The sequence below is a fragment of the Hippocampus comes genome, unplaced genomic scaffold, assembly GCF_001891065.2.
Source record: "Hippocampus comes isolate QL1 unplaced genomic scaffold, H_comes_QL1_v1.1 scaffold101, whole genome shotgun sequence".
In the NCBI taxonomy this organism is placed as follows: domain Eukaryota; kingdom Metazoa; phylum Chordata; class Actinopteri; order Syngnathiformes; family Syngnathidae; genus Hippocampus; species Hippocampus comes.
This window is the reverse complement of record NW_017805451.1, coordinates 900551-914082: the sequence shown is the minus strand read 5'-3', so window position 1 is coordinate 914082 and position 13532 is coordinate 900551. Positions and strand designations below refer to the sequence as shown.

At 40.7% G+C, this 13532-nt stretch overlaps 2 protein-coding genes across 5 annotated transcripts in view; one reads left to right on the top strand and one right to left on the bottom strand.

Moving 5' to 3' along the window:
• musk (muscle, skeletal, receptor tyrosine kinase) overlaps positions 1-6800 on the bottom strand; it is a 22609-nt gene extending 15809 nt beyond the window's left edge. Inside the window, exons 1-6 of the mRNA XM_019874063.1 lie at positions 5419-6800; positions 3149-3275; positions 2549-2700; positions 2297-2424; positions 2085-2226; positions 1279-1403 (exon numbers count right to left, since the gene is read on the bottom strand). Coding sequence (XP_019729622.1) covers positions 1279-1403; positions 2085-2226; positions 2297-2424; positions 2549-2700; positions 3149-3275; positions 5419-5500 — 756 coding nt within the window. The 5' untranslated portion in view covers positions 5501-6800. The remainder of the gene's footprint in view (positions 1-1278; positions 1404-2084; positions 2227-2296; positions 2425-2548; positions 2701-3148; positions 3276-5418) is intronic.
• A 154-nt stretch (positions 6801-6954) lies between these two features.
• On the top strand, positions 6955-13502 carry rassf6 (Ras association domain family member 6). Of its 4 annotated transcripts, none has more exons than XM_019874068.1 (11): positions 6955-7072; positions 9161-9237; positions 9360-9438; positions 10656-10816; positions 11015-11109; positions 11363-11559; positions 11641-11742; positions 11910-11961; positions 12068-12186; positions 12391-12488; positions 13310-13502. In XM_019874068.1, exons 2-11 carry the CDS (start codon positions 9167-9169, stop codon positions 13383-13385), a joined length of 1050 nt encoding a protein of 349 aa, XP_019729627.1. In that variant the 5' UTR covers positions 6955-7072; positions 9161-9166; the 3' UTR covers positions 13386-13502. The 4 variants fall into 4 exon arrangements, with proteins under 4 accessions (XP_019729627.1, XP_019729623.1, XP_019729624.1 ...); XM_019874064.1 differs by having other exon boundaries at positions 10653-10816; XM_019874065.1 differs by having other exon boundaries at positions 6958-7072; positions 9164-9237; positions 10653-10816.
• The last annotated feature ends 30 nt before the right edge of the window (positions 13503-13532 follow it).

Sequence of the window (13532 nt, the reverse complement as noted above, 5' to 3'; positions counted from 1 at the left end):
TTTTTTTTTTTTTTTTTAATTGTACAAGAATTCACACCACGTTTGTAGTGACACCAAATGCGTGTCTTTTATACTGAGCGATGCCTGTAGTTTTTGTGATCCGTGGCCCTGTTTTTTGGATCATCTTTAGCCAGCGTTGCTGAAATAAATTAAATCAACAGGCTGCCAGGAAACATTTTCACACACACATATGCAGACACACACGCAAGCCATATTCACAAGCATTACTGGCATTTTTTTTTTTTTTTTTTTAACAAGCACCAAGCCTGCCAGAATATTATATAAGGTTCATGCTTTTTGCCTTACTGGCTCCATCATGTTTAGTTGCATAGTCAACTTCAACTATGCTTGAATTACAATACGATTGACAGTGAACAATGAATCGGGTCAAAGCATTCAGTACAGAGTCTCTTCAAATCACGGGTGAACTACGACCCCAGAACCACAACAAAAATCCCAAGAATTGTTACAATTATTGAGTGTTTTACTACCAATTGAAAACATACCGAAGCATTGTTTTTTGTTTGGGTTTTTTTGGGGTGAGTTGGGCATAAATCAGTTCAGAATCCAGCTCACCTAGTCATTACATACGATTCAGTTATTTTGAATTGTCGTGACTGCAGCCGTGCGGACATCAACCAGCAATTAAGTGCATCTGCATCCAATATAAATACCTCCCAGAGAGTGCCAGTCAAATCCGAGCATTATTAGCTTTGTAAATGCTGACACTGACTTGTAATGTATCGTGCAAGTGTACTTACGGGGTCTGTTGTACGGATGCGTGTCGTGTATATCCCAGTGGGACTATCAGACGTAAGTAGATGTACTGATACATCAACACAGAGTATTTTCTTTGAAAACTGTGGATATCCTTTTGGCGAGTCATTGTGAACAAAACGCCTCATCCAAGTTGTTCAATGTCCAAACAAAAACAGCTTTGCAAAATCTTTGATCCCACTTCAAGAAAGACTCAACTTTTAACCGAGGCCAAGGTCCATTATTGTTATTGGCTACGAATGCTCGACCACATTTGTATTCCATAAAAAAAGCCAGGGCAAACTAGTCCTCGCCGGGGCACATTTACTTGGCATGACTTTGTGAACTACTTTACGACAATGAAATTGCCATTAACAAGTTCAAAGTTCAATTTCAAATCATTGAGCTTCTATTCAAAAACAAGCCGTGACCAACATGTGCCAATGTCTTCAAATTGTAAAATATGCTCAAACCAGCAGGCATTTTACTGCATGCGTCTGGCACTCCGTGCAGTCCACTCACCGTATTCCCGTTTTCTAACCAGGTGATGGTGGGGATCGGATTTCCTGTGGCATTACACTCCAGAGATATTTGGCTGCCATATGCTACTCTCTTCTCCTTGGGAACTTTCAGGATTCGTGCTGGAGCTAAAAATGTCACAGAGAGACCACACACAGAAAGATTATTTCAAAAATTGATGTATAAAAGCGGTCTCCATGTGTTCACGGTTATTTCTTCAATATATGGAAATGGTTAAGAGACACTTGGCTGTAACTGCCTCATTTTTTTGGCATTGTTGAAAACTTGGCTACACCAGTCAAGGAATAAGCGATGTCTTCTCTTTGACAGCACCACGTGTCATTTGCTCAGGGTGGAGCCAGGATGAGCATTACATAATATTTTCCAATAAATTTACCAATGGCAGAGTTATAACAATAATCAGTCAAACACAACACAACACAGTCCATCCATATTTGTTGATAACGACCTTAAATAAAATAATTTAAATGTGTTTACTCGGGAGCACGCCTGCCTCACAGAAAAATCTACTTAAAAGCACACACACACACACACACACACACACACACAAACACACAAACACGCACACACACACACACACACACACACACACACACACACACACGTATGTATATTTAAATGTGTGTGTGGCAAAAAAAGTATGAAGCTGATCTGATACGTTTCCATGAGGTTGACAGTTTGTCACAACTTGACCAATGGTAGTTTGTGTTATATTTAGGGCTGAATGAAAGTACATGAGTCTATTTAGTCTTGATCTATAGGTCATAAAACCAAGGTTGAATACTTACCTTGCACTTCAATGGTGGCAAGCTTGGAAAACGCCGAACCGAAGCTGTTTCTTGCCACACATCGATACTGCCCCGCGTCTTCCTTCTGAATATAGTTGAACTTCAGTGCACCGTAGTCAAGAATATTGACGCGCTCACTGACCTGAGAGAGGTTGACACTGTGTTGGACTGACTACATTTCAAAGACAAAAATAGGGCACATTCACCTTTACCTGAATGAGCTCATCATCTTTAAGCCAGTACATGTCTGGTTTTGGGTTACCAAGGGCAACGCATGGCAAAACTGCTTTGGACTCAACCAAAAGGGTCACATTTGTTGGATGGCGCTTGATTTGTGGCTCTGATTCAAAAAAAGGACAACAACATTCATTTCAGGGCCTTTACAAAGGTTCTGCCATCATCGATAGCTTGAACGGCTACGATCAAAAGTGTTTGGGGTAGTTTTTAAAATGAAGCGGACGTACTCATTTTTAACTGGAGCGCTCCGCAGCTCTTGGCTGGCTCTCCAATTCCGTTAGTGGCGAGGCAGCAGTACTCTCCGTTGTCATTCTCTCTTGCATGAGGGATAAGAAGCATTTGTCCCTGTTCGCGAGTAAGATACCTGGAGTCATAGTACCTAATAGGACAGACAAGGACAACAAACATTCAATTACAACATTGGCAACGCCCCATCACAACAATTTCTTCAATCGGTGGAAATAACTTGAAACGCATGGGATTCTGAATTATTCGATTGGTTGAGCACTCCTACGCCCTTGCCAGCATTTCCTTTGATGATTCCAAACCTTGTTGAATCCCATGAGATGCCTGTCAAACTTTTGCAATGACACACCACGGGAAACCAACAGCCACATGTGCATGAAAGCATTTCTCCGTGTCAGGCGTAATTTTACAGAAAGGCGATGACGGATGCACATTCGTCAACAGAGAACTGGTTTTGGTTTGAATCGATGAGTCACTTGAATTATTTCTTCGAGTGATGCTGGACTACAAAACAAACAACCCCCCCCCCCCCCCCCATCAAAAAATAGAGTGCTGTCGCCAAACAAAAAAGTCAAACTTACATTATTGGCTGGTTGTTCTTGGTCCATGTGATGTCAGCTGAAGGTCGCGATTCTACCTCACAGATGAATGTTGCGTTGTGATCCAGTAGTACATCCACCGTCTCCAATAAGGTAAGTATACGAGGTGCTAGAAAGAGAACCGCTGAAGTAAATTCACATTCGATTCCATTTCTGAGTCTGCAGCTTATGCGACCGCAGTAAAATCAAGCACGTTGGGAATCTGTTTTCCCGTGGCATATTTTATGCAACGTTATTTTGTTGAGATTTCAGACAGGATGAAGTCATCGAGAGTGATTTCGCTGACACATTGTCAAACACCTCATTCATAATAGGAAGTGAGAATGACTTGTCAGGCGAGAGAAAAAGAGAAAGTTACACGGGATCGGCTTTCAGATATTTATTTCTTGTCTGGGGAATATATTGCGAAGGACACCAAGACAAACAAGGACAGTGGTAGGAGCTTGGGGATGAAATCGCATCCAGGTCTATCTGATCGGAGACATCAGGTTTGCATTTTTAAACTTTGTACGAACTCATGAGAAGAAGGGAACGTGAAGAGAAGAATTTATGAAAAGAAACGAGAATGTTAAAAAATGAGGACTAAATAGGAAGGGGTGAGATTTATTTTGTTTGGGATAAACTGTTGGTCAATACTGCTGAAAGGGAGCGACTGCCATTGAAACGCTGACGTGAAATTTTCAACGCAATATAGCCTTCATCCAGGTCAAACCAAAGTGAGACATATACTCATTGTTAGCGTTTACGTCGCAGTTTGAAATGCATACTGCCTGAAATAATAACAATAATAACCTTAGTACAACAGAGTCTGTGTTTACATGTTGATATTAACTTTTTGTGCAACAGTGCAAAATATGCCGAAAGTTGCATTTTCGCATTGGGTGAGTCACCTTTTATTATAGTGGGCTTCACTCCCCGGACAGATTGCATAAAAAATCAAATCAAAAAAAAAAAAAAAAAAAAAGCAATGCATCCTTCATAGAAAGTAACAAATATTGGTCGAAAATACATAAATAAACGCTGGTGCTTGTTTATAGAGCACATTAATAGCCTTGAACTTCCGTTTCCTTTGGTCTTTGTGGTAATTTCTAATACATCCCGAGGGATTTTTTTTTTTTCCGTTTTATTTTCGTGCCACATCAGCCGTTGTATTGGCCTTTGACGCTGTCATGCAATACGCAGGGGATTTGTTATTTTGTAGCAGACAATCAGATGTTTTGAGTACCTGCTGGTTGAGTTCTAAAAATCCCGCAAAACAACACAATTGAGTCAGAAAGTACAGATTCAAAGAAACGACAATGGAAACAATGTTTGCTCACACTCCTTTTGAATTAGAGCTTGTAAAAAGAGCCAGCAAAGTAGAGCAAAACAAACTGGCTTCTAACTAAACACAGAAAATAAAAATCACAACAATCTTCCAAACAAGCATAATATCTCATATTGACTGTAAGAGGACTTTCCAATGCGTAATTAAATCTCTTTGCAGATTATTATTTCTTTGGAGATCAAGTAGAAGGATGAATTCACATATTTCACGCTTATTTCCAATGCAAAGCAGAAGCGGCGTTTCCGTGTTCAAACAGCGACGGGAATAAAAATGACACACAAACACACTTGCATCTGGCTTGAGTCTCCATTAGGAACAGTCAACTTTGATTTTATCCATGGCACTTGTTCAGTCAGAAAGATGGAAGGCTTGTTTTTCTGTTGGAAGTTCCATTTTTATTTATTTATTCATTTATTTTTTGGGTAATGCATTGATTAAGGCACACGAGCGGTTTTGATCCTAAAAATTACTCACATTCAATTTTGCAATCCAATGATTCTGTGGCACTCTGTGAAAGTTGTTTTGCTTAATACTTCCGTCTTTGAGTCACTGGCAAATAATTATATTTGGTGATTAAAAAAAAAAAAAGCTATATGAGTGAGCAACTGTTCTCTAAAGTATGTGGTAAATATTCTTGACCATGGAAATCATTGGATTGGACATCTTCCCCTCTTGCCCTTGCAGGATGTGGTGATCACCAGGTGATCTCAGGGTGACATCCTGTCGTTTACACGCATTCGTAGCATTTAGCAAGCCAGGGAACAAGGCGCATCTCACGATATTTCCTTTCACGTCTCCATTTTGCTGTGATCATTCCAGCATCGCAAAGGAAAGAAATGTAACGGGGTAGAGCTTCGCAATGTTAACTGACATTGGCTTCAAAAGTCACTTGGAAAAACTTTCAGCATATGTAGGCTCCGCTTACCTCTCTGGATACCATTACTCAAGCTGACCAAAACCAGAAGAAAGAGGATCTTCAAGACTGAAATGAGTCTCATAGTCTTCATCCTGGCTTGGAAATAAGCCACCTTGGCCCAGTTTTGTGTATTCTAAATGTTTATATTCCCATATCTTCTTGTTTCGTCAGTGTGTATCGGCATAGTAGTCAGGCAGCCATGCTTAACGCTGACCAGTTCCCTCAATGTGTGTTAACATTGTGAGTGACGGCGGCAGCTGCGAGCTATCCTCACAATGCGGTCGCAACAGAGTTTGGAGCCACACTCAAAGCTCCAAAGGCTCCGGTGTTGCAGAACCACTCCACGGTTTAGCAGCTTGAGTCATGAATAGTCATCGAGTCATACTATACCAGGACATGAAAAGAAGACCAGACAAACCACACAATGCTGACTAAACTTTACAGTTGTAAAGACAATAAAAAGTGCATGTTTAGGGCAATGGGACGGATGTATTTCATATGATATGTAACACGAAATGTGTTAATGCACATCTAAACAAGTTATACTTCACTTTTGTTGAATGTCGTACAGAACGTCTGTATATATATTCTTCAAAAGAACATACTGGAAAGCATACACATATTTACGATGTGACACGTTGCATATATGGTGCAGGAGGTCTTTGCGTCCACCTGTTGCCTGCAGACCTGATGCTCTGATTTATTTTAGGAAAGGAATGGCACTTCATTGGCTTTTCATCTTTCCTACTTCGGATGTAGTCAACTATTGTTTGTACCATTGAGAGGTTAGTCTGACTATTTTGGTACTGTGCTGAGATACGGCTCTTGTCATTCAAGTGGAGTTTTGAGTCAGGCATTTTTATCTGATAATCTACTGTACGGGATTTATATCGTGTTTATTTGTGGGCCTGTCGTCGAACAACATGAGGTATTGCATGGCGTTGTAGGCTATTGAGCTAACAGAGGTCCTCACAATGCCCTCTCGGTCACAACATGCTTTAACAGTGTTCAACCACTGGATGGTGCTATAGCGCTAAAATTGACAATGCTGTCAACGTGTGCGGAAACTATAGAAGTGACATTTAAATTTCTATCCACTTATTGAACCGCTCACCCATCCAATTTGTGTTTTGATAAACCTGTTCAGAGTGGTGGTGAGGTGGAAGTCGGCTTTAAATGCCAAAAGCACACGTACATAACACATACAGGCGAAACGTCATTGTCTTAAAAAAAAAAACATTGCAAGTAACACATGAATCGATAGTTTTTACAAAGTAATAAAAGAAGCATGGAATAATACATTGTAGAATACGGCGCAAAATTCCCGTGCAAGGTATAAATTCTGACGCAATATAAAAGAGGAGCAGTATTTGAAAAGTGTTATCGACCTGCACTTGTGTTTGGATATCATGTACAACAACACAGGCGCACACGTAGTACAGCACAGCCCACTTTCAAAAGAAAAGGCAAGTCGGGTTTGGTGTCAGTCATGCCCTACCTTTCTTCCCTACCTCCGGCAATTATTAACCAGTTGTTGCATTTTGATACCTGAGATCCTCATGCTGCACTCTGGACCTCTCAACACACGCACGAACTCAAAGTAGAATAGGTCAAACATGAAGAAAGTCATATTTAAACATTGGGAAATTTAATTGCCTGTCAGGTAGGACTGATCTTTATATCATACGCGTTTTGTACCTTAGTTGACTTAAAAATTGTTCCAGCAACCTTTCAGTTTACATACAGGCATACAGTACATCTATTTCTTTATTTCGGTTTAGCATCTAATCTACTTTTGAATAAAACAGGTGATACCATCAAGGATTTGGAAAGTTGAAAGTTGGTCATTCAGTCATTTATGTCCAGTTTAATAACCTTTTTATTTTTTTGAACTTACGAAGAGCGAAAACTATGACTAGACACTTGTAAGAGAAAGATGAGAGGGGAATTCCATGTAGAGAGGAAAGAGGTAAAAAGAAACTGGGTGTGTCACTATGGAACTCACCTTCTTTCTTTCTTTACAGCTTTGCAAACAACACATTTTATTTAATGGTATAAAATATTGCAGCCAACATAATTGGATCACATCGTTTTGATGGCCAGTTCGGAAAAAAAAAAAAAAACATTAGCTAGGTATTTAGATTATTTAGTATGAGTTTTACCTAACTCACTCTTAAAAACAGTAATAATTCCACAAAGATTCAATTTTATGTTTACCGCCCTGTGATGGCACACATAAACACTGCTTTGTGTAAAGAATGATGTTTGTTTTCAACTCTCTCACGTGCATTTCATCACTTGTTTCACACACACTTTTAACATGTTTGTGCCCCCCCCCCCACACACACACACACAATGTAGGTGGGAACATCATGGGTGTGATTTATTTGCTCCAGGCCTGAGCCTACATGCTAAGACTTGACAAAGTCCAAATTCACTCTCGCGTCATCAACACAAGCTCATGGGGGCGGGACTTTAAATGTATGCAATCCAATTGAACATGTCGACTTTCTGTATTCATTCAATAATCAAAGTGGAAAAGAGGATCAACCAAAAATCTGAGCATTCTAATTTCGACCTGATCCTCTTCCTCCCTCTGCCGACACAACAGGGAACTCGATTCCAATCTGCTATACAGCACCATACAGCAGCAGCCTATAATTATTACAAGTTGACTGCAAATGGAAAAATGACAAGTAACAAAATGATGAAGGGATGCATTTTTTTTCCTTTTGTCCTTAACCGTTCCTTAGTGGGGCAACATGCAGTGACTTAATTTTCTGTAAGCCTTATTTTACAGTCAAACGGCATGAAGGCCACATGCTCAAACTAAGGCAATCAAAATGAGTTCAGCATATTTAAACATTGAATTTAGCCCATGAGACAAGATTGTATCACACAAGTCTGACTAATTATTTCTGCATTTAGAAGATTTTCCTTTAACCATTTTCTTTTTCAAAATGTTGACACGCTTCTTTTACTCTCAACAAACAATGTTGCTCTCTCTTGCATGAAATGCACATTGTGAAAAAGTCGGTCAAATAGGGGGGGAGTCGTGGGTTGCCGGTGACAACTACTAAATACTTGGGATGTTTCTTAGCAGCAAACGTGCTGAGACAGCACTGCGGAGAGGCAAATGGCGATGTTCTAACGTCGTGTCACTGAGGCAAGGGAGAAAGGAAAAAAATAAAGGAATGGATACAGAGAGCGAGCACTGGTGCATATACCAGTACGATTCAGTGGTTCTGGCTGAAGGATAAACAGTCCACACTGTCATCACTGGTTACTGGGTGGAGTACTGTACTGTTATTAACTCTCCAAGAGAGTATGAGAGTGAAGGCTGTGGCATCGAGAGAGAAGGAGATAAATATAACACAAAAACTACAGAGGGAGAGAGAGAGCGAAAGAGAGAGAGAGAAATAGTTGACACTCAAAGAGAAGAAAGAGCCTCAGACAAAGAAAACCGAAGAAAGGAGCGTCAAGTTGGTGGGATACTAAACGTAAGATGAAATGCATTTTTTGTGTGTGCATGTGGGAATCGATCATTCGTTTGCATCTGTTTTTAGCATCATGTGCAGCAACGACAAGCACACGTCCACTGCTTTTTTTGTGTGTGTGTGTGTGTGTGTGTGTGTGTGTGCGTGTGTGTGTGTGTGTGTGTGTTTGCTTCTTTTTTCCAACCTCGGGTTGGCTTTGTTTTGGCCTGCTCGCTGCACACTTTCCATCTGATTGCTTTTGTGTTTTTGTGCAGTAGTTGATGCTATCAGAGATGAACGAGGCAGGTCTGCTTCCACTGATCCAGGCAGGAGATGGGAGGACTCTGTCCAGGTGGGTTCACTGAGAGAAAGTACTCTTATGATGGTACTCGAATCTGTTTTTCCACCTCCTTGTTTGATTGAATTAAATTTCTCGATGTTGTTATGTTTGTGATCCATCGCTGCCGATTTTAGAGCAGAGTTTCTCTCGTTGATCAACACCTACAATTGCTTCCTCAAGGACCAAACTCAACTGCATCTCAGTTACTTCCAGGTAGCAATCGTCATGTTACACACTCTGCTCGTCTAAAAGTAGAATATTATTTGCTTGTAATATTTATTTGTTGATTATGCCTGCCAGTGATGTTTTGTAAAACTGCACCGTATTGCACTGAGGTGCTTCTGAGATGTTGTCCTCGCGTATCTTAACACAACCACAAACTGCCACCACAACAATAAGTATACTGTATTCTTATATTAACCCATTCAGGGACGGCGGTTACTTCAGTGGACAGCTTATCAGGTTACAGGTTATCATTAGTTGTGCCTGAAAGGGTTAATATACCAGGTTCAATTCAGCAAAATCAAGCACTCAAGTGAAGACTCCAAACCAGGGGTGCCCATTACGTCGATCGCGATCGACCGGTAGATCGCGGACTGGTCCCAAGTCGATCGCGAGGGGTGTAGAGGAGAAAAAAAAAACAAACAACCATTTATGTGTCGTTGTGCATGTTAGAAATGCTTTTTTGTGTGTTAATGTACACTGCACCCTAATCATCCCACCAGTCTCATTTTCACAAAAAGTATTTAAAAAAATAAAATAAAATAACCCACGGTGGTGCGTGACCTGCGTCACCGGAAGTTGTTAGCGCTCAGCAGTCTGCAATTGCAGCTAGTGATCAGAGCTGTTACGCTGTATCTTTTATCGTTATCATTATTCTCATTCAGAGTTTGTTTCGTGTACAATTCACCGAGGGCACGGGCAAAGAATAGGAATCTAGCGGGCCGAGGGAAGCACTTTAATATTGTACGTGTGAGCGATGATAGTTAACAGGCTGCAAAAGTGCGTCGCATGACTCCATGTCAGGCTGTTGCTCATCATGGCGTGCGTGTGTACGTGTGTGCGCGGTAAAGGGTCGATCGCAGGAGGTTGTTTGATCGAAAAGTCGATCTTCTGTCCAAAAAGTTTGGGCACCCCTGTTCCAAACTAACCATTGGTGCAAATATGAGTTGTCTTGCATGGACGTCCAAACTAACCATTGGTGCAAATATGAGTTGTCTTGCGTGGACGTCTCAAATCAAATTTTTAGGATCTGTTGCAGGCCGCTGAAAAATGGATGGTCGGCCACAAATGGCCCTCAAGCCACGCTTTGGAGACACTGCATTTTAAAGTGCATCAAATGCTGTGACCATTTTAATCAGGTGTCATTTTGATCTTTGTCCTTAAAATAATGCCTGATGCTATTGTTTGTCGGTTTGATCCTTAAGCAGCATGATGGCGGGGAAGTGGTCGTAGAAGGCTTCCTAAATATCTGCTGGGGAATCCGACGACCCATACGGCTGAAAATCCAGGATGAGAAACAGACGACTCCTTTTGCTCCCCTGATCTCATTTGACCCAGTCAGCCCAGTCAGTCCACCTGGAAACAGGAGGTGGATTTCCATTTTGGATTTTCTTTTTCGCCGATAAATAGAGCAAAGTTGCAAGAGCCATGTTGGTTTTGTACACTTTTTGGACACTTTCAGCCTTTTGGAATACCGGCCTTTTGTTCCACTCTGAAGTGCTCGTCCTTCGCAGTACAACTTTGTTGCGATTGTGTCCATGAAATTTGCAAGCTTGTGTCTTGGCAGGGGCATGTCACGATGGGGGGAGTTTCTCGACCTGCACCAGATAGATGAGATAGCTGGCACGGCACATGAAACAGTCAGCAAAAATCCTCTACCAGGTTGACTAGTTTTTGTCACTTTGATTTCTAGCAACATTTTTTGGACCTAATCTTTTTTTAAATTATAATTTTAATGAAACCTATGACTATAATTTTATGATACTGATTTTAGTACATGTTTAAAATGGACTTCTAGAGTACTCTATTTAAACAGTGAATAAGTGAAGGGGTCAACATATCTTTTCAAATGATTATTTCGAGCTACACCTCGACCCATTTTCCGATTATTTTCCATGCTTTGCGTATTCTGAAGGCACCATTTATGAGACCACAACACTCCGTCCTTTGAGGCAGAAGAGCTGCGAGCTGGAGTCCGAGTCCAACCTGTTCCGCTGCATGAGCGATGCCTCGCTGGTCAAGAGGAGGAGTCGCCGAGGCAAGTCAGCGGCACAAAGAGAAAGAGAGCGGCAGCACCGCTTTTCTATCAATGGACACTTTTATAACTATAAGGTACGTCTGTAGTAAGGTTTGTTTTGTTGCTAGTAACCGGGGTCGGCGAGATTGCTCCTCAACATCTCTTTGTTTTCCTAGACATCCATCTTCACCCCTTGCTTTGGCACCGCGACCAAAGTCCGCATTACGAGTAGCATGACCACAAACCAAGTCATCGAACAGCTACTGAACAAATTCAAGGTGAGCCGGGTAGTGAAATCGATATTCATCAACAAAACGTGTTCTGTTAATGTCTTTGGACTGTAATTTGATGGACTGACTGCACTGTCATCAATTTGGACTTGATTATTTTATATGACAGACTTTTTATAAAGTATCTATATTTTCCTTGCATGCTAACCTCACAGATAGAGAATGACCCTCAGGAGTTTGCACTATACTGTGTTCACCAAAGTGGCGGTAAGCTTGGTTTGTTATCTCAATGTCGTGTCATCAGCTAAACTCAAAAAGTTCCCACCATCAAATGCTTCAGTGGCTTGTTTAAGTTCAAGTTGTTTTTTTCTAGAAAAGAGGAAGATGAGCAACAAGGACCAGCCGCTATGGGAGCGCATCCTACAGGGACCCTCGGACGACACCATGAAGATATTTTTGATGGACATGAATGAAGAGGAAGTCAGCAATGATGTGAGAGCATCACGCTATAGAAATGCACCTAGACAGTATACTATACTCCAAAATTACAAAATATCTGGTGACAGGCATCCCTGAGGCACTCAATGATTGAAATGATTGGAATTCATCAGTATCATCTTACTAATGTGCAAGATTTCCTACAGAACACATTTTTATGATTTTTTTTTTTTTCCCCTGCCAATTTAAATCTGCCAGGTGGCCCAGTATTTGAACTTGGAGCTTCCTATCTTGGAGCAGGTTCTCCGGAATTTGAGAGACGAGGAGAACCGGGAGATACAAATGGTTATTAGCAAGTTAGTATCACAATTTATTTTTTTTTGTACACTTCCATTCTCTTCTTTTGTTTTTTGACCAAAATAATGCATGCTTTGCACAGTCAACAGAATTGAAGTCTGTGTGAACCAAGTTCACGTTAGTTTCGGTTGCATTCAAACAGATATCCAAATCCAGGAACTCATTTTCATTAATATTAAAAAAAAAAAAACAAAAAAAAAAATACTAATATCCTCAATGAAAGATATGGCTGCAACAATCGATAAATCTGCAACCAAAATAATAACCTAGCTTTTGTAGATTGAAGCCTCTTGTTACATTATCAGTAATAAGTGATATTTGTTATCATCATGTAGTATAACTCTTAAATGGGTTCTCTTTAGACCAGGGGTGTCAAACTCATTTTTGTCGCGGGCCACATTGTAGTTACAGTTTGCCTTGGAGGGCTGTTATGAATTTTGGAAAACCATATAAATGTTTAATCACCTCCACATATTACATACACAGCGCACAACAAATTTATGAATAACTAGTTTTAAAATCAAAAGTCAAGAATAATGACTGTTATTGTGGATTACATATGACAATTTGAAATTTTGGTTCAGACTTTAGCCAGCATCGTGGAACTTGACATGCTTGATTTGCTTTCTTGGGCCACATAAAATGACTTGGCGGGCCAGATCTGGCCCCTGGGCCTTGACTTTGACAACTGTGCTTTAGACTCTACAGCCGTACCTAATTTTGTAATACTATAATACCTTCTAAAATATGTATATATTTAAATTTTGTTCATTGTTAATGTGTAATCGGATGTGTGTGTATGTGTATGTATATCATATAGGTACCAAAAGCATCAAAGAGTCCTCACCCAAATGCTAAGCCGCAAGATTTCACCTCACGTTGAAACCAGTGTCTGACAAGACGGAACACACAAACGGCAACGTGAAGCAAACCGGAGTGAGCTGGGCTGCAACAAAACAGGAAAGGGAAATCAATCTGCTCCCGATACATGAAGAGAGAGAGAGAGAGAGAGAGAGAGAGAGAGAGAGAGAGAGAGACAGCGC

Coding starts and splice junctions, on each gene's coding strand:
- rassf6 (XM_019874064.1), top strand. CDS start 9,167: ATGCTATCAGAGATGAACGAGGCAGGTCTGCTTCCACTGATCCAGGCA. Junction 9,439..10,652: donor TGCATCTCAGTTACTTCCAG/GTAGCAATCGTC, acceptor TTGATCCTTAAG/CAGCATGATGGCGGGGAAGT. Junction 12,489..13,309: donor ATACAAATGGTTATTAGCAA/GTTAGTATCACA, acceptor TATATCATATAG/GTACCAAAAGCATCAAAGAG.